We start from the raw sequence: 23,152 nt of genomic DNA on the forward strand, positions 1-23,152 counted from the left end.
GCTTCTATGCCTGCCCCCTCATATGTGGCTAGTATATCATTATTCCAGCAGGTTTTCTAAAAACTTTTTGTGCACAAGTGCTCATTTTGAGGAATATTATCAAATATGTTGCCCAACATTCTTGGTCAAATGCTTTTCAGTGCCTAGAATCATCGCTTAACACTTCGTGACCTGCTAAGCCAGCCATTAGTTAATCATTATGGTATCCATGCATGAGGGTGCTAATCTCCAAATCCATAGCCTGCTCATGGGTGTCTTCTGTAAGTTTAAATTGATTTCCTGCAGTGGACACCTGGGGTGTTAATGTAAGCAGCTTATAAAGAAATGGTGCGCTAAGTTCCTTTCTGGTGATGTCACTGTTGCAAAGAAGTTACAGAGAACAGCACCGAGGCTTACAAATGTATGCCTGCCATAGTTTCAACAATGGCTTGAACAGCTTGGTAAACAAAGAAAAGGCAACTTCCTGCTTTCTCCGACGGTTTTTCTCAGGTGTTTAGTTACTCATCCTGGAAGTCTCCGTTACTGGAGCAGATTCCTGCCGAATGTTATTCACCAGATCTGACCTTAAGTAGGAATTTTTAAAGTAGGATCTTGAAAAGCAATGTTCTCTTAATAAACGGCATTCTCTGGGAGACTCTCCTTCACTTTTCTCTGTTCTCAACTTACCGTATGGCTGCTCCTTGATAGGGAACGGAGAAGTCTCAGGTGTATCTAAAGTGTTTTCTATCAAAACGTTTTCCTGCGATGGTTTAGAATGCAGACGAGGCTGATATTCTGCTCTGTTGGGCCAGACACATTTGGAAGCTGGATAGCAGAGCCATTTCATAAGTACAGTGGGTTTGACCTCACTGCATGATTAGAAGTGGTGCTGAAAATGAACAAAGACATCCTCAGCCGTTACATCCTGGCTGCAGATACAGCAGTGTTGTTGGTGTAGAGAGTTGGCATTACCTGCCAGGGAATTAAGCAGGTCAGAAGTTCTGATTCTAGATCAGGAGCCAGGCAGGAAGATCCTCTGCCTTCCTCCTGCCCCAACCTGTGGGCCTGACTTGATCTACAGAATTCACGCCTGGCCCTGCCGGCTGGTCTTCTGTTCCCTGTCTTCTTTTTTTTTTAACATCTTTATTGGAGTATAATTGCTTTACAGTGGTGTGATAGTGTTCCCTGTCTTCTTGATTTGGGCTTAACAACCTCATTAAGATGCCCTGGGTTCTTGCCCTTGCTTCCTGCTTGTGTCTACTTTTCCCTTTTCCTGCCTGCCTCACCTTTTCACTTGATTTCTAACCCCCGTGCCCAGGCCTGCCATTCATCGCTCTCTCTGTCAGTTCAGCTGGGTGTTCTCAAGCCCAGACTCCAGCTAATGTTAGCGCAGCAGCCCCGCTGGGAATTCTGGAGCTCTGCCTCATGTAGAGACTCACCTCAGTAATGAGTGGCCTCATGCTCTTTTCAAAGAAATGTTTATCATCTTTTCCTTATTTAAAGTAAAAAATATGTTCATTGTAGAAAACATTGGAAAATTTGAAACTGAGTCCCCCTAAGACCGCGTTCTTCTGGCAAGTTGATGATTAACCTCTCTATCTAAAACTTTATTCACCTTCTTATCCTGTACCTGTTCCCCCTCAAGATTGAGGAGTCTCAAAGAAAAGGGTGGATTTGGTGAGCAGGACCCTCTAGGGCCTTCCTGGGTACAGAACCCCCTCTATGTCCCCTGTCTCTTGTGGACAGAAAAAAAAGACTTTTGTTTCCTAGGCCTTCCCCCAGTTCCAAAGAGCAGTCTCAAGGAGTAAATGATTAGGACACAGGACTCCTAGTTCCTCCTGAAGGGATATGGATAACAATCTGATGCACATCTCTGAGTTCTGCGGAAACTAAGACCCTCACCCGGGTAGAGGATGGTGACTACATGCTGAGCATAAGCGTGTAGACCTCAGACTGGTTGGAACCAGAAGGTTGAGATTCCCAGAACATCACCCTGTTACCTCCCCACCGACCAATCCGAGCTGATCCTGCTTTTTAGGACCCTCTCCCCTAACATTGTCTTTAAAACCCTTGCCTGAAAGCCATCAGAGAGTTCGGGTCTTTTGAGCACGAGCTGCCCGTTCTCCTTGCTTGGCCCTGCAATAAACCTTTCTCTGCTCCAGACGCTGACATTTCAGTACCAAGTGACAATGACTGTTTGTAACTATTTTGGTGTTTTGGACTTAAAATATATATGTGGCATGTTTTCCTTTTGTGGCTTTATTTGGAATATTTAAAGCCTGCACAATAAAAGGAGCCACCTCATGGAGTGAGAGCCTTGCTAACGAGTTACTACTAATTTTGTTTCTGTCTGGAAGCCATGGAAAAGAACACTTTTTGCCTGTTATTTATTGCTCAGTGTATTAAGCAACTGTTAAATGTTTAAACATTATACAGTTGAATTCCTTTAAATTATTAAATTTAGTAGATTGCTTTCTTTTAAAAAAAATTTTTTTTTTTTTTGCGTTAAGTGGGCCTCTCACTGTTGTGGCCTCTCCCATTGCGGAGCACAGGCTCCAGATGCGCAGGCTCAGCGGCCATGGCTCACGGGCCCAGCTGCTCCGCGGCATGTGGGATCTTCCCGGACCAGGGCACGAACCCGTGTCCCCTGCATTTGCAGACGGACTCTTAACCACTGCGCCACCAGGGAAGCCCCCCAATTTTTTTTTGATGTTGACCATTTTTTTAAAGTCTTTATTGAATTTGTTACAATATTGCTTCTGTGTTATGTTTTTTGATTTTTGGCCACGAGGCATGTGGGATCTTAGCTCCCTGACCAGGGATCGAACCTACACCCCCTGCATTGGAAGGCAAAGTCTTAACCACTGGACTTCCAGGAAAGTCCCAGTAGACTGCTTTTTTGCACACCTCAAATACCTTAAAACACAAGTAAAACACCCAGATACATTATTAAAAACTTACTACACTTAAACCTATCCTAAAAATCCATACTACAAGTTTCACTCGTATTTTTGTTATCTATCCACTAATTTTTTTTTAAACAGGAAGCTTGCTAACCTCTCATTTTATTGTTATTTTTATTTATTTATTTTTGGCTGCTCAGGTCTTAGTTGCGACACGCAGGATCTTTCGTTGCAGTGCACGGGCTTCTCTCTAGTTGTGGCATGCGGGCTTAGTAGTTGTGGCACGTGAACTAAGTTGCCCTGCAGCATGTGGGATCTCAGTTCCCCAACCAGGGATCAAACCCACATCCCCTGCATTCTAAGGCAGATTCTTAACCACTGGACCACCAGGGAAGTCCCTCCACTAATTTTGACTCATCCTAGGGCTATAATATTTTGATACCTACCCAGAGCTCACATGGTTACCAGAAACAGAATACCTCTTCAGACCCACCTAGGTTACAGATCTGGTTTCTAACCAATCAATTGTCAGTCAGAACATGGTGCCAGTTTGGGTTCTTCTCCTAAGGTGAGTCCAGCCTTGGCCACCAGGCATCAGACTCAACTTGATTTGTGAAATCAGCCAGACCTTGTCATTTTTCTGTCTATGGCTTTTGGGTAGGTTTTTATTTACCATCCAGTCTCCACCCCCTGTCACCCAGAAATGATTTTCTTCCATGTCTTACTTGGCCAGTGTCACATAACCCATTGTCCTGTCATCATGATGTATTGGCCTGGTGTGTTAACATTATTAAAAACTGATGCATGCCTTTTGAATATTTTCTTGAAATTAGTTGGGCATTCTAGAGGTTTCTCCCCCAGGAGATGAGGGATGGACTCTGCTTGATGCTCTCTGGGACCATTTGGCCGATAGCATGTGGGATCCTGTTTCTGGATCCTCTCTCTGCTTGGCTATTGAGTGTGACCATCAGTGCTGAACCCTCTTTTCATCTGGCTATTTTTGTCACCACCTGTGCTCCTCAGTCTGTTCTTATCTTGGGACACTTCCGTGGTTTTCCCGACTGTTTGGCTTACTCAGAGTTCCTGGTCTTTATTCTTTCTTGTAGTATAAATAGTACAAAAACAAGCACATATTTATACACTATAGACAGACATAGAAAAAACAAAGCCCCTGTATTTTAATGACACTTCCCAACTTACTAAAATCCATACAAATATTATGTGTGTCTTATTTTATCTCTGTATTGCAACTTCCTTTTCGTATACTTCACACCGTTCTCCTTTGAACATCGTTTTGAACTCCAGGCCGTTCTCAGATCTAACCAAGATTAGTGTCTTCTTTTTTGATGAACCAGATTGCTTCCGTTTTGTCCTGGGACCTCTTTCTGGCCAGCTCCTTGGTCCTTGTAGCTCTATCCCTTACATTTCTTGGAAATATCCTTGCTTTGTGGTCACAAGAGGATGTTCCGATCCTGCCCTGATTATTCCTGCCTTAAGGTATAGAATCAGCTACCCTTCAAGGATTCCTTTTAAGGTCATGTGTTTGTAACAATTTTCCTAGCTTAACGGATGAGGGTTCTGGATTCTGCTTTCTTACTGAATAAAGTTTATTTGACGGTTAAGATTCTGCTACACTGACAGCAACAAGGTAAAGGCATGCCTGCCTCCCCTCTGGGTAAGGATGACTGTTCCTGCTGCAGATTATGTGGCTGCTGTCCAGCGGTCATGTTTTCAAATGCAGTGAAGATACCCAAATAGCACACCTTCGAGGCTTGAATTTGTGAAAATGGCGGTGGCAGCCGCACTTCTGGTTGGCCAGCTGTTCCAAGTACCCTGACTGTTTTGTGAAGAAGGCTTCCTCTGCCAGTTCTCCCACAAGGTCAGGTGGCTGCTTTGCTAACCAGGTTGCCTTTGAACCAGTTCCTCAGGTACAAAGTTAATGCATATGTTTTCTCGTCCTATACTCCCTTCCCTTGGGACCCTTTTCCTGTTAAGAAACCAATTGATGCCTTATACCAGATTGCTTGCATCTCGGACAGAGAACATATTTGCCTTTATGAATAGCTTCCTAGAGATAGTTCCTTAACCCCAAGGACAGACTGTAATCCTGTTTTCTCAGGAGGGAGATCTAGAGGTGGCAGGATTTGGGATTAAGGTGAGGGAGGGCAGCTGCACCTGCCATATCTTTCAAAATTCACTGTTTGTACCATCTTCTCTCTCCCTCTTCCTATCCCAATTTAGTATTATGGCTCTACCTTTCCATCCTACTAAATTCTAAGCTGTTTGAGGCTGTAAACCATGTCTTGTCACCTAACACAGCACATGCACCATTGATTCCAACTTGAAGTCTCTGGAGTTTGTGTTTTTAACCTTTCAGTTGGTTTAACTGAACTTATTTTTCTATGATAAGACTGCCTCAAGATTCCCTTTACTTTTTCTTGAAAGTTAGGTATAGAATGCTGGATTTTGACATGATATTAATAGGGACACGTGTGACTGTAAGATGGGAACACAATTTTGTCCTGTGGGTAAAACCATTTAAAACATGGAGCCAGTAAGGGGAAATAGTAAAAGATTCTTAACGTTGAAAGTGGGGAAACCACTGTGATAGGTTATTAATAAGTGGTTTGTATGAAGACTTAAGTACCAGGATAATAGCAATAATAAAAACAAAGACTAACACTTACTGAGCTTTTAATTACATGCCTGACACTTCCAAGTACTTTACGGGTATAATCTCATTTAATCCTCACGACATACCTTTTCTGTACACACTGCTATTAGTCTCATTTTATAACCACAGCAGTTGAGGCACAGAGTGTCTGGCCAAGGTCACACAGCTAGTGGCAGGGTTGGGATTCACACCCAGGCTGTGTGGCCCCAGAACCTGCACTGTTACTGAGGCAGCCAGTCATTGGCCTCCAAAGAGAGTCCAATATTTCCAGACTACTTAGAAAATGAAAAGCACAGTGGCATCATACTTGAACTTCAGCACAGGTCTCTAAGCTGTTATATTTAGGATATTTATAAAGGAAGAATCCCAGAACTTCAGAACTGGAGGGACCTTGGGATGTTGAGTCCAGATCCTTCATTTCACAGAGGAGAGAACTGAAGGATTAGGTTATGTGACGTGCGCAGAGTCACACATCGAGATATTGCCAGTCTGTGGCCAGGATACAGGCTTGACTCCAGTTCCGTCTTCTTTCTGGTGAGCCATGAGGCTTTGATTTACAAACATTCATCTCCCATGTTATAGCATAAAATGAACTACGTATGATGGGCTCCAGAAAAGTTGAAATAAATTCAGCCTCTGCCTTTTAAGTTTGTATTTTATTACTGTAGCACCTCTTAATGTATATATTGAAAGTAGTAGAAAAAAACTCTAATAGGTTTGTGTGTGTGTGTGTGTGTTTTACTTTCTTTATTGCTTCCCATACTTGAACTGATATTATCAGTACAAATGGGAGCACATGGGCCAGTGAGGCTTTTGCTGCCTTAGGGCAACCCCTCTGTAACTGGCCTCTCTCAGCAACACAAATGTACTCTACCTTTAGTGTGCTAAAAAGCTAGCTATTTCACACCAAGTGCTTTCTTATACATGGGAAGCAATGGTGACATTAATTCCTCAGCTTCCTTTAGAATGCTGTCAGCTTCTTTGTGTTGCCCATTAGGCACTAAAGCTGCTTAATAAATTCAGCGTTGAAGAGCTCCAAGAAATTGGTGATTGGGCAGGCTTCTTTTTTATTTTTACCACTAAGATTCTGGATTTCCTATATACTTCAGGTAATGAATTCCCTCATTTGAATTTAAATGCTTGGGAAGGAGTGGGCTGCTATTGTTGGTTCTTTTCATCATGGGAATACTGAATAAGTTCAGTTTCCTAAGTAAACATTTGCCCCTTAGACTAACTTGCTTGGAAGCACCTCCCACACGGATTCGGTATATAACTCCCACACTATGAAAAGTCATCTTTTCGAACTTCAACCTCAGAGATAAAGTAAATGTTGAGATCTTAAGCCAAATAAAAAATACACGTTAACATTTAAAAAAACATTTTTGGTGAAACTGTGTGAAGGCAAATGAGATTTCTACCTGATCCTGACTAGCTTAGGAAAAGCTGATTTGAGATAAATCTAACTCAATTTTTCTATTCAAAAGGTAACTAACTTCTCAACTCCACCTTGTGGTAACTTTTAGTTAAACCAGGATGTTTGCTTATTGTGAGATTTACATTATACAGCATACAATTATACAGCATACAGTGGAGAAGTAAAAAGTATGATCAGAAATAGTCTTCTAATTTCTTTAGTACCATAGGGGAACATTAACACTTTTGTTAGTGTAATTAAGTTAGTTCATATTACCAACAAACCTATGTTTTGTGGAAGACTAAATACCTTTATTTTAGGGACAGCACAGTAGAGTAAAATATTTTTTGTACAGTAGATATTCCATAACTAATAATTAAATGAATGACCGGGCAAACAAAGGAGATGCGGTGGAAACAGTTTTGTCAAGATATTTGAGCATGATTGTCTTTCTCTTTACAAAACTGACATGAAATGGCTAAAGCAGTAGGTTTTGTTTTGTTTTTTTAATCATCTACAGTAAGAAAGAATGCTATCCATTGATCAGAAAATTAGATAACCCTTGACAGAAAGCAAACAGATAGGTTTGGATTGACTGAGAAATAAGACAGAAGACCACAGCCCAGAAACCACTGAGCCATTGCAGCAGAGCTCAGAGCTGCTGTGGGGTTTGCTCCAAGCAGAGATGGAAAAGGAGAGCCCCTAAGCTAGCAGAATTGGGCTTAGACCCACTGAGCCCTCTGCTCCTTCCCTAAGGCAGCAAGTGTAGTTGCTGATGGCAGGGTAGCACACGAGTACCCAAGGTAGCTAATGACTGCAGGAAGACACAGGGAACCCCAATCTAAGAAGACAAGACACCAGGCACCCTCTGGGCATCAGCCCCGTTGTTCCCCTACTGTCTCCCTAAGGCTGGCTTCTGTCATGGGGACCTGCAATCAACAGTGACAAGCAACAAGTCAAACCTTAAGATTTCCCCAAATCAGGAAATACCAGACATTTGAAGGAAACCAACGCTATGAAAGAGGAATTACATTCAACAAACAGAACCAACACCCAAGGAACAAATGAAACTAGTAAAATATGTGCACTTAGTGAGTCATTCATTTCATCTATTTAGCAAATATGCTTATACATAGCAAAACCAAAGATAAAACTAAGAAAGAGGAAAATCGGATGTCGATTAATTTAGAAAAGAAACTAATAAAATTTAGTTATCTAAACTTTTGGTGCATAATAGGAAAATTTAAAAATACATCTAGGGGACTTACCTGGTGGTGCAGTGGTTGAGAATCCACCTGCCAATGCAGGGAACACGGGTTTGAGCCCTGGTCCGGGAAGATCCCACATGCCACGGAGCAACTAAGCCCGTGTACCACAACTACTGAGCCTGCGCTCTAGAGCCCGTGAGCCACAACTACTGAGCTTGCATGCCACAACTACTGAAGCCCATGCGCCTAGAGCCCATGCTCCGCAACAAGAGAAGCCACCACAGTGAGAAGCCCGCGCACCGCAACGAAGAGTAGCCCCTGTTCGCTGCAACTAGAGAAAGCCCACGTGCAGCAATGAAGACCCAACGCAGCCAAAAATAAATAAATAAAATAAATAAATTTATTTTTAAAAAATGCATCTAAAATTCTAGATTATCTCAACATTACATAGGTGGGGAAATAGAAATATATTAAGGATAGTAAGTATTCATTAGCTTAGGCTTTGATGCAAGAATAGAAGTTTAAAGTATGTTAAAACTAGCAGAATATTAATGCAATACACATCATAAATACACACATATATAAAATTTGTTAGAAGACATTTTATGGGTGTCCCCTAGTTAAATTTTACTGTTGCCTTTTCAAAGTTTTTCCCACTGAATTATTTTTATTTATTTTTTGTCAGTTCAGTTGTTTTTTTAAATCTAGTTGTAAAAGGGAAGAAGAAACTACAAACTACAGGTACTGTGAAAGAATGGAAGTAATAAAATGATACATTTTTGATAATTTATGGATCTATTTTTATTTTTTCAAGTATGGCTTGATTTTATTTTCCTAGAATTCTTTTGTAGCTTTGCCATACCTGTCTGTTTAATTCTGTTGAATTTTGTCATTCCTGTTACTAGAAAGGAACATGTGACTAGCTTGACATTTTATTTGTTCCACATGGCATGAGCTCCCTTTTACCTGGAATATTTTTCCCATGTGATAAATAGTGAATTGGTTCATAAAATATTATGGTCTTGGAAATGTCAGCATACTAGTTTTAATTACAGTGACTTGTTTGGCATGAACCTTTGGTAGTAAAGTCTTTAGTGGCTGTATAGTTTTATATCCTTGACAGTCTCTAAAGACCTAGAATTTGAACTAAGGAATGGGGGCTTCCCTGGTGGCGCAGTGGTTAAGAATCCACCTGCCAAGGCAGGGGACACGGGTTCGAGACCTGGTCCGGGAAGACCCAACATGCCACAGAGCAACTCAGCCCATTCACCACAACTACTGAGCCTGCACTCTAGAGCCCATTTGCCACAACTACTGAAGCCTGCACGCCTAGAGCCCATGCTCCACAACAAGAGAAGCCACCGCAATGAGAAGCCCGCACACCGCAACGAAGAGTGGCCCCTGCTTGTCACAACTAGAGAAAGCCTGCACGCAGCAACGAAGACCCAATGCAGCCAAAAAAAAATAAATTTTTTTAAAAATAAAAATAAACTAAAGAATGTATCCTGTCTTTCTAGCTTTGAATGATGAATACATAATGTCTGTTTTACATTGAATGACTTTCAGAGTCTAATATGTTTTTCCCTTGTGAATAAGATATGGATATCATATTGGAATTTAGTAGTAAAATTAAAATTACCATATGTTTAAAATGCCATTTGTTCATTGTCCTTTGGTTGTGGTTTTGAGGGAAAAGAGGGGAAAACCAGAGAAAGGTAAATCCCCCCAGAAAACAAGCTTGAAAATTCAAAAATTCATTAATATGCATTTCCTGGAAGAAATGGAAATGGCCAAATACGAGAATGAAAAATGCTTACCCTCACAATGAACAAAATGTAATGTAGACTTAAATGACATTTTTTGGCTACCGATAGGTAAGGTTTTCATTGATAGAGTCGGGTGCTGTTAAGGGGACACAGAAAATGGCGTTTTCATGGATTGGTGGTAGAATGGGGCCATGCCCATCACCTGGGTCTTAGGTTCAATTAAACATTCAGACTCTCATGACTGCCTGCCTTATGTCACATTGGTTAGCAGATGCTCAGAAGGATAGAGCCAGCCAGGAAATGCAACCTGCCAGCAGGACAGCATCAAGTATTTGCTCTTCAGTGGGAGGCTTCCCAACACCCCATGTAGTTGTCCACACAGCCATCTAGAAGCTGTTCTCTTTGGTACGCCAGGTGATAACTTGGGTGAGAAGGAGTGAGACTCATATTGGTAGTTGCAGAAGGCTCCCTGGCTGTAAACCTCAGTCCCCAGGAGCCAGTATCTATTGCAACAGCTCCATAGCGTGGCTTCCAAGTTTCCTGCGAGAAGTGTGCCAGTTATAAGAGTCACTGAACTTAGGAACACCTGAAATGTATAAAGCCTATTTATGATTCCTTCTAGTCAAGATGAAATTTCCCAGTCAGAGGTTGCTTTTCTCCTAAGCCATGGCGCCTGGTAGCATGGTTGTCAGTATACCTTTATTGCGTTCTTGGGGGAACAGAGCTAGAAAGTTAAACGTCACCTTCTATTGCAGAAGGGAAAGGGGTTTTGTTAATCCTTTACTCACAGAGAATAGATGAGTATAATCTCTTTCCAAGAACACAGTTTGATAAAATAGATTGAAAGCTTTGTGCATATATCCTTTCAATTTGACAGTTTTGTTTATAGGGATTTATGTGATGAATAAGATATATGCACAAAGGTGTATCTATATATGTAGGTTCACTGCAACATTATTTGTTATAGTGGATAATTAGTGACCATCTAAATGCTCAGCAACTGGTTAAGTAAATTATAGTACATTCATATTATAGAATACTATAAGTTTATGGAATAGATATTTGTAGAAACAACATTAAAAGGATTTATATCAAAATATTTAGTGTTTAACTCCAGGTGATGATTTCCTAATGTATTTTTTTAACCATGGATCACTAATTTTTAACTTTGATCACATATTGCTTTTCTAAGTGATTATTTTTTACAGATGGTCAAAAAATTTAATTTCAGTGCATGCCGCTTACACTGATTAATCATTCATTTTAAGGTTTTCATTCCCTTAAGAAGGCTTGATCTTAGCTCCTTTAATGAAATTTTATATTTTATGAACTAAGATCTATCTCACATCAACATCTGAAGTGAGTCTTGAAGTACTTCAAACCATCAAAATCATTCTCCGTTCATTTTCCCATATATGTTATATGTAATTCTAACTTCTTATTAAATCTCCTAAGTTATAAATCTGTCAGAACTGATATTAAGTAAATACAGAATTTTTTAGTTGGGCTGTAGAATTAATCTTGGGGGCTGGGAAGGTTAAGACAAATATGGATCAGAAACTATGGCTCAGTGATGAAGTGAAAAGTCATATAACCATATATTTTCATCTTCTTTGGTAGAATTTAGATGTCAGACTCCAGCTTCTTTCGTCCAATTATAGGCTGGTTGGGGACCATCATTGCTTCCTATTGAATTTTTTAAAAATGTGTACACTTTGCTCTGCATCTTCCATTTATTAATATATCCACATCATGGTTTGTCTTTAACATCATTCCATCCACCAGTAGTCTTGCTACTCTATTTACTGTTTCAGAATGTATAAAACAAATGTTTCCTCAAGGGTTATATGGTACTTGGAGGCGTATATAGGAATGAAAAGGAAAATATAATTTGAGCTATATTCTAAACAAATTAAAATCATGTGTTGATAATATCCAAAGAAATGTTTACTGCGTTTGTTGCTTGCTCTTTTGTGTTAATTGTGTTTCTTTTTCTCCCTACAACTGGGTGATTAGGTTAGTTGGCCCTGTGGAAGTGCTGTGTACTACAGAGGACCAGTCTTTGGGACACTGACTGGGCTTCTAGTCCTGGTCCCACTAGGGACTGTGTTACCTCGGGACTCAGTTTCCTCATCTGTAAGATGAATGGATTAGATGAGATGATCTCTTTGGTGTTTCTCAACTAAAAAAGCCCTTAAGATTTATGTAATTTCTAGCTCTAAGATCTACATGATAAAGTTCCTGACAGTTTTATGGTTTCTCTTTCAGTTTGTATCTGTTCAAACTAGGAATTGCACCCCAGATCCAGGATTTGTTGGGCAAAGTAGACTTCACAGGTACTATTCCTTATCTTGATAATTTTTTTATAATATGGTTATTAAGAAAATGTAGCAATATTTTTTTTTCATTTCGCTATTATTGATTCCCTTTTTTTTTTCTTATATTGATCAGAGGAGAAAACTTGCTTTTTATCTTGTTTATACTCTATAGGGTTTCTGTTTCCCCACATTTGTGAAATGAGAAACCAAGGCTGGCTTCTTCCTAAGTTTCTTGTTTAGAACTGACCCCGTGTTCTTGATGAAGACATTTCTTAACACAAATATATTCATTCCTGCCTCCATCTCTGTGGCTTTCATTGATTTTTTTATTGTTGTTCTTTTTCAGAAGAGGAAATCAGTAATATGAGAAAGGAGCTTGAGAAATATGGAATACAGATGCCATCTTTCAGCAAAATAGGTGGTATTCTGGCTAATGAGCTGTCCGTGGATGAAGCTGCACGTAAGTCTACTTAAAATTCAAACTTGCCGATGACGTGAGACTTAACCTATTCTTGATTTTGGTTATAAGAAATAGAATATTTAGAAGATATTATAAGCACCCTAAAATTTTTTATTATATGTATTATAGATGGTTAGTTTGAGCACATCAGAACATAACCAAGTAATTAACTTTGGACTCTAGACATCCACTTGTGTAATGTGATTTAAGACGTTAGAGAAATGTCTTCATTCTCCAGAACATTTCTCTGCTACGTCCTTAAATTTCAGTGGCAGGGTACTCACTGCTGTGAGTCTTTCCATGTCAACCCATAGTACTTGATTCATTTTAGACGTTCAGTGCAAGTCGAATAAATGAATAGGCATTACATAACAGACACCGAGACAGGACCCAAGATAGATGGGCAGATGGGGAGGTTGTCAGAGGGATGCTCTGTGATGTGTCTGAGGTCTCTTTTTTGAATGCTTTATCGGACCCCAAGAAAGAAAGTAAAACTGCTTAAGTTCTGCAGGGCCAGTACACCTGCCCATGTTGTCTTTTGTTGATAAAGTTCTTTTTTTCTCTTTACTTTGCAGTGCATGCTGCAGTTATAGCCATTAATGAAGCTATCGAAAAAGGAATAACCGAGCAGACCATTATAACACTAAGAAACCCAAATGCAGTTTTGACTTTAGTGGATGACAACCTTGCACAGGAATATCAGAAGGAACTCTGGGAAGCCAAGAAGAGAAAAGAGGAAAATGCAAGGCTGAAGGTATTCAATGAGATTCTGAGTGATCAATACAGTAATAAGCATAGTTATGCATTGCTAGTTTGAAAAAGCTGTAATGTTACAAGTGATTTTATTTTTTAATTTTACTTATTTTTGGCTGCGTTGGGTCTTCGTTGCTGCACGCGGGCTTTCTCTAGTTGTGACAAGTAGGGGCTACTCTTTGTTGCGGTGCGCGGGCTTCTCATTGCAGTGGCTTCTCTTGTTGCGGAGCATGGGCTTTAGTAGTAGCAGCACGCAGGCCCTAGAGCACGTGGACTTCAGTAGTTGCGGCACGTGGGCTCAGTTGTTGTGGCACACGGGCTCAGTAGCTCCGCAGCATGTGGGATCTTCCCAGACCAGGGATCGAACCCGTGTCCCCTGCATTGGCAGGTGGATTCTTAACCACCGCGCCAGCAGGGAACTCCCAGCAAGGGATACTTTTAAATTTGCTGGCTGTGGTCTCTCTAGCCACAGGCCATTGGTTTGGGTGAAATGTAAGGGTTGAAGAAGACCATGCACTCCATAAGGAAATTAGGTTTCTTTTTATGATGAATATTACAGGTCATAAGGATGGAAGGTCATGTTGAAAACTTACCTAGAAGGTGTAGAAGCAGCAAATAAAGATCTTCCCTTGTTGGGTATCACCAACCTTGTATTAGGCGACTTACCTTCAGATTTATTACTAGAGGCTAATAATTGGGTGTGGTGAAGTTTAGAGAAGATGTTTTTGAATCTGCTTTCCTCATATTTTCCCCATAGTTTCCCCTCATATTTGAGGAAGTGGTTTCTCTCCTCGACAAGGCAACCGGCTACTGACCCTCACTTCATATATCCCATCTCCTGTCTTATTAAAAACGTTGCACTCCGAGATTCCACTTCCTCGCCAACTTTCCTCTCCTTCAACTCTTGCCATATCAGCTTCAGCTCTATTACCCAAAGTAACCCGTTTATCCCAACCTTTTCTCAGTGGGTGGCTTCTGCCAACATTGGCACACTTGCCTCACGCTGCCCCGCCTGCCTTCTATGCTTGTGGTTCTCTTCTGCATCTTTTAATGTCTCTGCCTATTCCTCCCTCCAAATATAGGGATTCTTCCAAGTCTGTCATTGAATCACTCCTCTCTCTGTTCTTCCTCCATTGAGCTCATCCACTTGTTGAAGAAATCAGCTGTCAGCTTGATACCAGGCCCCACTAAAGCACCTCCAGATACCTTCATCTCTGTGTCCCACTGGCTTTGCCCCCCACCACATCAGAAGCGTGCTCATCCTCACCCTGCCTTTCTCCTGTGCATGCCTCTTGCTGACTTCCCTTTGGAATGACTCCCACATTGTTGCTTTTTATGTCCCCCATGTCCCATCCATCACTGTCTTCTGCCTTTTCTTGACAGGCTGACCTCCATCACCTACCTTCTAGTTTCACCGCCCTTGCCTCGGCCCTGCCCCTCCTGACCTTGTCTCAGGGCTGTCTCAGCACCTTCCCCATGGGCCCCACTGCTTCCTATCATTCTCCAGGCCACCCCCTCTCAGAGCTAAGGTTGCAAAATTAATCTTTAGCTACAGTTCTGATGTCATCCCACCAAAAACCTCCCCTGATTCCCTACTGCAAGTACAGGTCCTCCTGTTGGCATTAAAAGGCTCCAGGATTCCCAACCTACCTCCCCATCTTTTTGGCTAACCCTAGACATACACTCTGTGCTATAGCCCGACATGCCAAGTTTCCCACCTTTGTGACCAAATCCTGTTGTCTACGTCCTGCTCTCTCCTCTCCGCCTTGAATATTACTCTCTTCTTCAGGCCCTCCTCAACTGTTGTCTCTTCTTAAAGTTTTCTTTCTAACCGAGTATGTACTTCCCTAGAATATATTTTGTTCTGCTGTGTGTATTTGTTATTTGTGTTCTTGATTTTATTAGACTGAATCAGATGAAATTGCCAATAATCATCTGGTTTTGATCTACAAAAAAATGGCAATATCAAGTGGTCCAACCTAATGTTTTGCACATTAGACAGTTAGGCTTTTACAGAGAGTCACTGGGTCTGTTGTTCATCTTTGTAACCCTTGCCGGCTTAGCTAACCCTAGTGCCCTGCACAGATCAGGCACTCTTAAATGCTTGTATTGAGTTTACATGAATATTAGCAAGTGGTTTTTAGCACTCTTTAAGTTTTTGCTTTTGAATATCGAGCTTTGGAAATATTTAACTTCAGGAATCAATGAAGCCTTTGTTTTGCAGAATAACTGTATTTCAGAAGAAGAAAGAGATGCATATGAAGAATTGCTGACACAAGCAGAAATCCAAGGCAATATCAATAAAGTCAACAGTGAGTAATGGATCATATGAAGGAAATGGATACTTCTAGAAGATGCAAATTTTCCTTATCCAAATCTCAGCAAAACTCTTAACTTGTATCCTTGTAAAAATGCCTGATATGATGAAAAATCCACTAAAAGTCAGTCAGTGTTGCTCTTAATTCTGGTGTTACCATCTGCCAGTTTTCCATGGAGCTTTTCTGGCTGTCTTGTCCCCAGTCCATGCAAAGTATCTCAAAGCATCTTGAAGCTAGTTTGACTGTACCTTCCTGTTTCATCATAGGTACAGTGTATGTCATATTTTGAACCTGTCCCTTATTGGGCTAATCTTAAAGGTTATTTAGTAAAGATTATGAGTTAAGGATTGTCATTCCTTGCCCATGATCATGTTATGGCATTCGATTGGAACCGTAAAAGCTATTATTGACACCCCTGCTTTTTATTACTTCCCAATCAGTAGTCTGTAGTTTGTAAGAATTGTTTTCATACCGCTTTTGTAGCTTTGGTGCAAGTGAATAAGACTTGACAGGCCTATAAATCACGTGATGGCAGGTTTGAATCCCGCATCCCTGAGACTCTATGGAGTCACACAGGACAGTTCTCCTTGGTACCTAGTTGTGTGACTATAAAGAACAGAAAACTTGGGTAATTAAAATAAATATATGCAAGCTTAGATACATTAATTTCTTTATTAGTCTTTTTCCTCTCTGTAATAAAATTTATTTTTACTTGAGGCAGTAAGGAATTCTCTTTGGCATTTATGTCCCCTAGGTCAACCTAAATAACCCATATATACCCAAAAAACAAATACATCAAACACCAGTTAGCCCATGTAATTTAATAAAACATCTGAACCATCTGCCAAGTTTAAATCTGGGGTGTCCACTAATTCCAGTAGTCCTAAACCCTCATCGTAACCTCCTAGATAAGCTTTGAATGTTCTCTATGGCTCTTACCACCTTCAAGAAAACGCACACCTATAGGTGTTACCCAGGAGTTCACTCCTAAGTTGCTGGTAGAGACATATTTTAAAGGCTTCAAACAGTGATCAAGGAGGCCCAGAGAAAATTGATAGAAAGGTCTAGGAGTTAACAACTGAGTGGGTTTGAGAATTTACCTCCATTTACAACTGTGGAGAGCGCTAGGATAACTATTTTTTAAGGGAACACGACGTTTTGAGATGTGTGTTCCTATTCTTTTATTCTTATTAAATTTTGAACATGTTGGTGATGATACATGAAGCACAGTTTCAAGTTTCTCTTTCTGCTCTGTTTGAAAAGTGAGAATTTCATTATGCTTGGCAGAAATGAATTACAGGAAGAAACTAATATTGTGAGCAATACCTCTGAGGTTCATAAGCTTAGTGGGGAAATGGTTCCATAGCTTTGTGCCAGCCTTTGTTTTTGAAATGTTTATAACCACTAAAATCGATTTCTTTTTCATGTTAAATAAAATGCCTTATATAACTGTTTCAATACTCTACTAAATGACATAATTTCCTGACCACAAATTTGATGCCAAAAAGACTATGCTTTTTTTTTCCACTTTTAAGTAAGAGTCATGAGATGATCTGCCCTAATGCATAACCAGCTAAAATATGAAGGGCATTGCAGTGTTTAATGGCTTTACATGCTTAGAACATGATTATTCTGAAGGTTTTGATCTCTCCCCATTGGAAAATTTATGGTCCAGTAATACTAAAAATAGTCTTGAAAAAAATCCTCTAAAGCATATTTTAGCCAGTGACATGACAATGAGACAATTGTATGCTTTAAAATATGTCAGTGTAACTACTTGACGAGCTTTTCCCCAACCATAGAGCTTATTATATTAAAATGTTAAGGTGTCTACACTTGTAGCAGCCATGGTAATGACAGAAGTGAAAACTTCGATGGTAATATCACGAAATCTGTTGTCGGGGGCTTCAGGTTTGTTTGAACTGCAATCATTTAACTTTGGGGTTTGGTACATGCATTTCATTCACTATATATATTCTGTTAAGATTAGGGCTTGAAATTTTGTTAAATGCAGAGTGTAAAAGAGTGGTTAAGCTTACTTTATTTTTTTAGGAGAAATGGTTCCTTAAGAGTGTTTTAAAGGATATAATTTTTCTCGTAATATTTTACCATCCAGTTTTCCAAACTCATATAATAGAGTTTTCAAAGGTGAAGCAAGATCCTATTCAGAGTAATCAGAGACACAACTGCAAGGCCTCGGATAGCTTTAACAGAGCAGCAAACATGACAAACAACCGCTGACCTTCCTTTCTGGAATTCTTTCATTTATCATACTAGTTCTAAGAATAGAAAAAAGGGTTTGGGTCCTTAGGGTCTTATTCTAACTTATTCTAAAAGTGTAAATTTTCTGGGGTGTGGCATGAAAGGTTGCATTAGTTGTATTTCCTGCTATTAAATGATGTGTCTCAGTAGAAAAGTTATTGAGCATAGCTCCTTGTGAATATAGTTAGAGAAGATAAATTGTCATCTGTTAAAAAGGGTTAGAATAATCTTAGCTGTAGTCTAGTCATGTATTAGGGAGACAGACTAATCCTTGAAAATATCTACAAATCTATGGGTCTGTGTTATTTCTACTACCCTGAAGCCTTCTTTATAGGGCAAAATCCTGCTGGTTCTGTCCAGTTTGCTATTGCCTGGTGGCAGAGTTCATCGCTCATTCTTCTATTTGGTCAGCAAATCCATTTCTGTTTTCTGGAAACTATGCTGAATTTACTGTTCCAAGCACCTTGCATTTGGTCACTAAAATTTGCGTCTCTGTAATCTGAACATCATAACTGGTAGAGACGTCACAGAGCTTCTGGTTGGATCAGATGATGTAAACCAAGGCATTTCTGTGATCGGGGCCTTTTTTTTTTTTTTTTTTTAAGGTTAAATGATACGGTAGTCTCCCCCTTATCCACAGTTTCGTTTTTTTGCAATTTCAGTTACCTGTAGTCAACTGCAGTCTGAAAATATTAAATGGAGAATTCCAGAAATAATTCATAACTTTTAAGTTACATGCTGTTCTGAGTAGCATGATGAAATCTTGCACCATTCCACCTGGCATGTGAACCATCACTGTGTCCAGTATATCCTGCCCTTTAGTCACTTAGTAGCCATCTCAGTTACCAGATTGTCTAGTACCATAGTGCTTGTGTTCAAGTCACCCTTATTTTACTTAATAATGGCCCAAAAGCTCAAGAGTAGTGATACTAGCAATTCAGATATGCCAGAGAAGCTATAAAGTGCTTTCTTTAAGTGAAAAGGTGAAAGTTCTCAATAAAGAAAGAAAAAAATTGTATGGTGAAGTTGCTAAGATCTACAGTAAGAATGAATCTTCTGTGACATTGTGAAGAAGGAAAAAAATCGGTGCTAATTTTGCTGGTGGACCTTCAACTGTAAAAGTTAAGGCCACTGTGTATGATAAGTGCTTAGTTAAGTTGGAAAAGGCATTAAATTTGTACAGTAAAACATTTTGAGTAGGCGGGATCAAGATGGCAGAGTAGGAAGACCCTGAGCTCACTTCCTGCCAAGGACACACCAAGACTACAACAACATATAGGACAACTCTCTCTGAGAATGACCTGAGGACTAGCAGAACAGCTTTTATAAAATTAAGGATATAAAGGAAAAATGGATAAACAACAAGGTCCTACTGTATAACACAGGGAACTATATTCAGTATCCTGTAATAAACCATAATGGAAAAGAATATGAAAAAGAATATATATATATGTATGTATACATATATACATACATATATAACAATCACTTTGCTGTACAGCAGAAACTAACATAACATTGTAAATCAGTTATAGTTCAAGAAAATAAAATCTTTTAAAAAAGGATATAAGGGGGCTTCCCTGGTGGTGGCCCAGTGGTTGAGAATCCGCCTACCAATGCAGGGGACACGGGTTCGTGCCCCGGTCCGGGAAGATCCCACATGCTGCGGAGCGGCTGGGCCCGTGAGCCATGGACGCTGAGCCTGCACGTCCAGAGCCTGTGCTCCGCAACGGGAGAGGCCACAACAGTGAGAGGCCCGCGTACCAAAAAAAAAAAAAAAAAAAAGGATATAAGGGAAAAACCATATCAAGACAAGGAGGAGGGAAAGAGAAGTGATCTAGTCTGCGCCCATACCCCCAGTGTGTGACCCACAGGTGGAAAGGAAGGTCACAAACATGGAGGTCCTCCCTAATGAGCAAGGGCTTCAAGCCCCACATTGGGCACTCCAGCCTTGGGGACCAGCACCAGGAAGATGAGCCTACTTAACTGCTTTTTGAAAACCAGTGGGGCTTACTACCAGGAGAGCCAGAGGGCTGTTGGAAACCCAGACGCCCTCTTAAAGGGTTCATGCATATACTTACTCGCTCTGAGTGCCAGCACAGAAACAGCATATTGAAAAGTGCCTGGTGTTCTGTCCAGCCTACCGGGGCTGCACCAGCATGCCCCCTAATCTAACTCTGGCTTCAACATATACAGACTGCATAGAAGCACTCCTACGTGAGGGCACACCTTGAAGACCAGGAGAGGTACCTGTTTTGCCTAATTCATAGAGACAAACACAGAAAGTCAAAGAAGATGAGGAAAATGTTCCAAATCAAAGAACAAGGTAAAACCTCCAGGGTGGGAGAACCCTAATGAAGTGGACATAAGTAACTTTTATGATAAACAGTTCAAAGTAACATTAAAATGCTCACTGAACTTTGGAGAAAAATAGAGGAACACAGTGAAGCTGCAACAAAGAATTAGAAAATATAAAAAGAACCAATCAAGCTGAAGAATATAATTACTGAAATGAAAAATACATTAAAGGGAATCAACAGCAGATTAGGTGATACAGAAGAACATGTAAGCATCCTGGAGGACAGAATAGTGGAAATCACCCAATCAGAATATCCATAAGACAAAGTTTTTAAAAATAGGAATCGTGGGCTTCCCTGGTGGCGCAGTGGTTGGGAGTCCGCCTGCCGATGCAGGGGACACGGGTTCGTGCTCCGGTCCGGGAAGATCCCACATGCCGCGGAGCGGCTGGGCCCGTGAGCCATGGCCGCTGAGCCTGCGCGTCTGGAGCCTGTGCTCCGCAACGGGAGAGGCCGCAGCGGTGAGAGGCCTGCGTACTGCAAAAAAAAAAAAAGGAATTGTTTAGGGACCTTTGGGACAACATCAAGTGTACTAACATTAGCATTATAGGGGTTTAGAAGAAGAGAAAGAAACGGGAAATGTGTTTGATGAAATAATGGCTGAAAACTTCCATAACCTGGGAAAAGAAACATATCCAGGTCCAAGAAGCACAGAGAGTCCCAAACAAAATGAACCCAAAGAGACCCACACCAAAACATGTCATCATTAAAATGGCAAAATTTAAAGATAGAGAATTTTAAAGGCAACAGGGGAAAACAAAGAGTCACATTTGAGGGAACCTCCATGAGGCTACCAGCTGATACTTCAGCAGAAACTTGGCAGGCCAGAATGGAGTTGCATGATACATTTAAACTGCTGAAAGGAAAAACATAAACAAAAACAAAACAAACAAAAACCTACAACCAAGAATACTGTACCAGGCAAAGTTATCCTTCAGAAATGAAGGAGAGAGAAAGAATTTCTCCAATAAACAAAAACTAAAAGAGGTCATCACCACTAAACTCACAAGAAATGTTAAAGGATCTTCTTTACCAAAACAAACAAAACAAAACAAAAAACCCAGCAAAAACAAAACCAAACAAAGGCAATAACAAGAAATAAGAAAATACATGAAGGGAAAAATCTCACTAGTAAAGGCAAAGACATTTGACCCTTGAACAACACAGGTTTAAACTTATACATGAATTTGTTTTTCAATAAGTACATTCAGTACTACATGATCTGAGGTTGGCTGAATGCACAGATGTGGATCTGTGGTTACAGAGGGCTGACTATGGGACCTGAGTGCAGATTTCTGTATCCACAGCAGGCCCTGGAACCTTCTCCCATGGATACCAAGGGACAACTGTATATGCTAAAGGCAGTGGATCAACCACTTAAAAAGCTAGTTGAGGGTTAAAAGGCAAAAGTCATAAAATCAACTATAGCTACAATAAGTTATTAAGGGATACACAAACAGTTGTAAAATATGACATCAAAAACAAAATGTGGAGGGGGAGTAAAACATGTAGAGCTTTTACAGTGTATTTGAATTTAAATGACTAGAGCTAGAGATACGTTGAGATCTATATATATGTATGTATATAAATTTCATAGTAACCACAAACCAAAAATTAAAAAAAAGATAAAGAAGAGAAAGGAACCCAAACATAACACTAAACAAAATCATCAAACCACAGAGTTTAAAAGAAAAGAATAGAGAAGAACTACAGAAACCACCAGAAAACAAATAACAAAATGGCAATAAGTACATACCTATCTATAATCACTTTAAATGTAAATGAACTAAATGCCCCAATCAAAAGACATAAGGTGGCTGAATTGATTTAAAAAAAAAAAAAAATTCCCATCTATTTGCTGCCTACAAGAGACTCACTTCAGAGATAAAGGCAACAGAGACTGTAAGTGAAGGGAAGGAAAAAGATATTCCAAGCAAATGGAAATGGAAAAAAAAAGCAGAGGTAGCAAGACACATATCAGACAAAATAGACTTTATTTATTTATTTATTTATTTATTTTACATCTTTATTGGAGCAAAATTGCTTTACACTGGTGTGTTAGTTTCTGCTTTATAACAAAGTGTATCAGCTATACATGTACACATATCCTCATATCTCTTCCCTCTTTTGTCTCCCTCCCTCCCACCCTCCCTATCCACATGGGGAGGGGGAAGGGTAATCTGGGACAAAGTGAGAGTGGCATGTACATATATGCCCTGCTAAATGTAAAACAAAATAGACTTTAAAACAAAGATTATAACAGGAGATAAAGAAGGACGTTACATAATGATAAAGAGGTCAATCCAAGAGGAGGATGTAATATTTAAACATATATACATCTAACATAGGAGCATCTAAATATGTAACGCAAATATTAACAGACATAAAGAGATAAATTGACAATAATACAATAATAGTAGGAAACTTTAACACCCTACATACATCAATGGACAGAACATCTAGACCAAAAATCAATAAGGAAACAGTGGCCTTAAATGACTCATTAGACCAGATGGACTTAATAGATACCTACGGAACATTCTATCCCAAAACTGCAGAATATGCATTCTTTTCAAGTGCACAGGAAACATTCTCCAGGACAGATCACATGCTAGGCCACAAAGCAAGTCTCAGCAAATTTAAGAGGATAGAAATTATATCAAGCACCTTTTCTGACCATAATGGTATAAAACTAGAAACCAATTTCCAGGAAGAAAACTGGAAAAAACACAAACATGTG

At 40.0% G+C, this 23,152-nt stretch overlaps 1 protein-coding gene across 2 annotated transcripts in view; it reads left to right on the forward strand.

The window, feature by feature from the left end:
* The window catches only part of IQGAP2 (IQ motif containing GTPase activating protein 2), a 293,990-nt gene that overhangs the window by 157,480 nt on the left and 113,358 nt on the right, over nucleotides 1-23,152 (forward strand). For both annotated transcript variants that reach the window (XM_067731039.1, XM_067731040.1), the window contains exons 6-9: nucleotides 12,213-12,280; nucleotides 12,609-12,722; nucleotides 13,298-13,476; nucleotides 15,700-15,787. In XM_067731039.1, the coding sequence (XP_067587140.1) occupies nucleotides 12,213-12,280; nucleotides 12,609-12,722; nucleotides 13,298-13,476; nucleotides 15,700-15,787 (449 nt within the window). The remainder of the gene's footprint in view (nucleotides 1-12,212; nucleotides 12,281-12,608; nucleotides 12,723-13,297; nucleotides 13,477-15,699; nucleotides 15,788-23,152) is intronic.

Source organism: Pseudorca crassidens, chromosome 3, assembly GCF_039906515.1.
Source record: "Pseudorca crassidens isolate mPseCra1 chromosome 3, mPseCra1.hap1, whole genome shotgun sequence".
Classification (NCBI taxonomy): Eukaryota; Metazoa; Chordata; class Mammalia; order Artiodactyla; family Delphinidae; genus Pseudorca; species Pseudorca crassidens.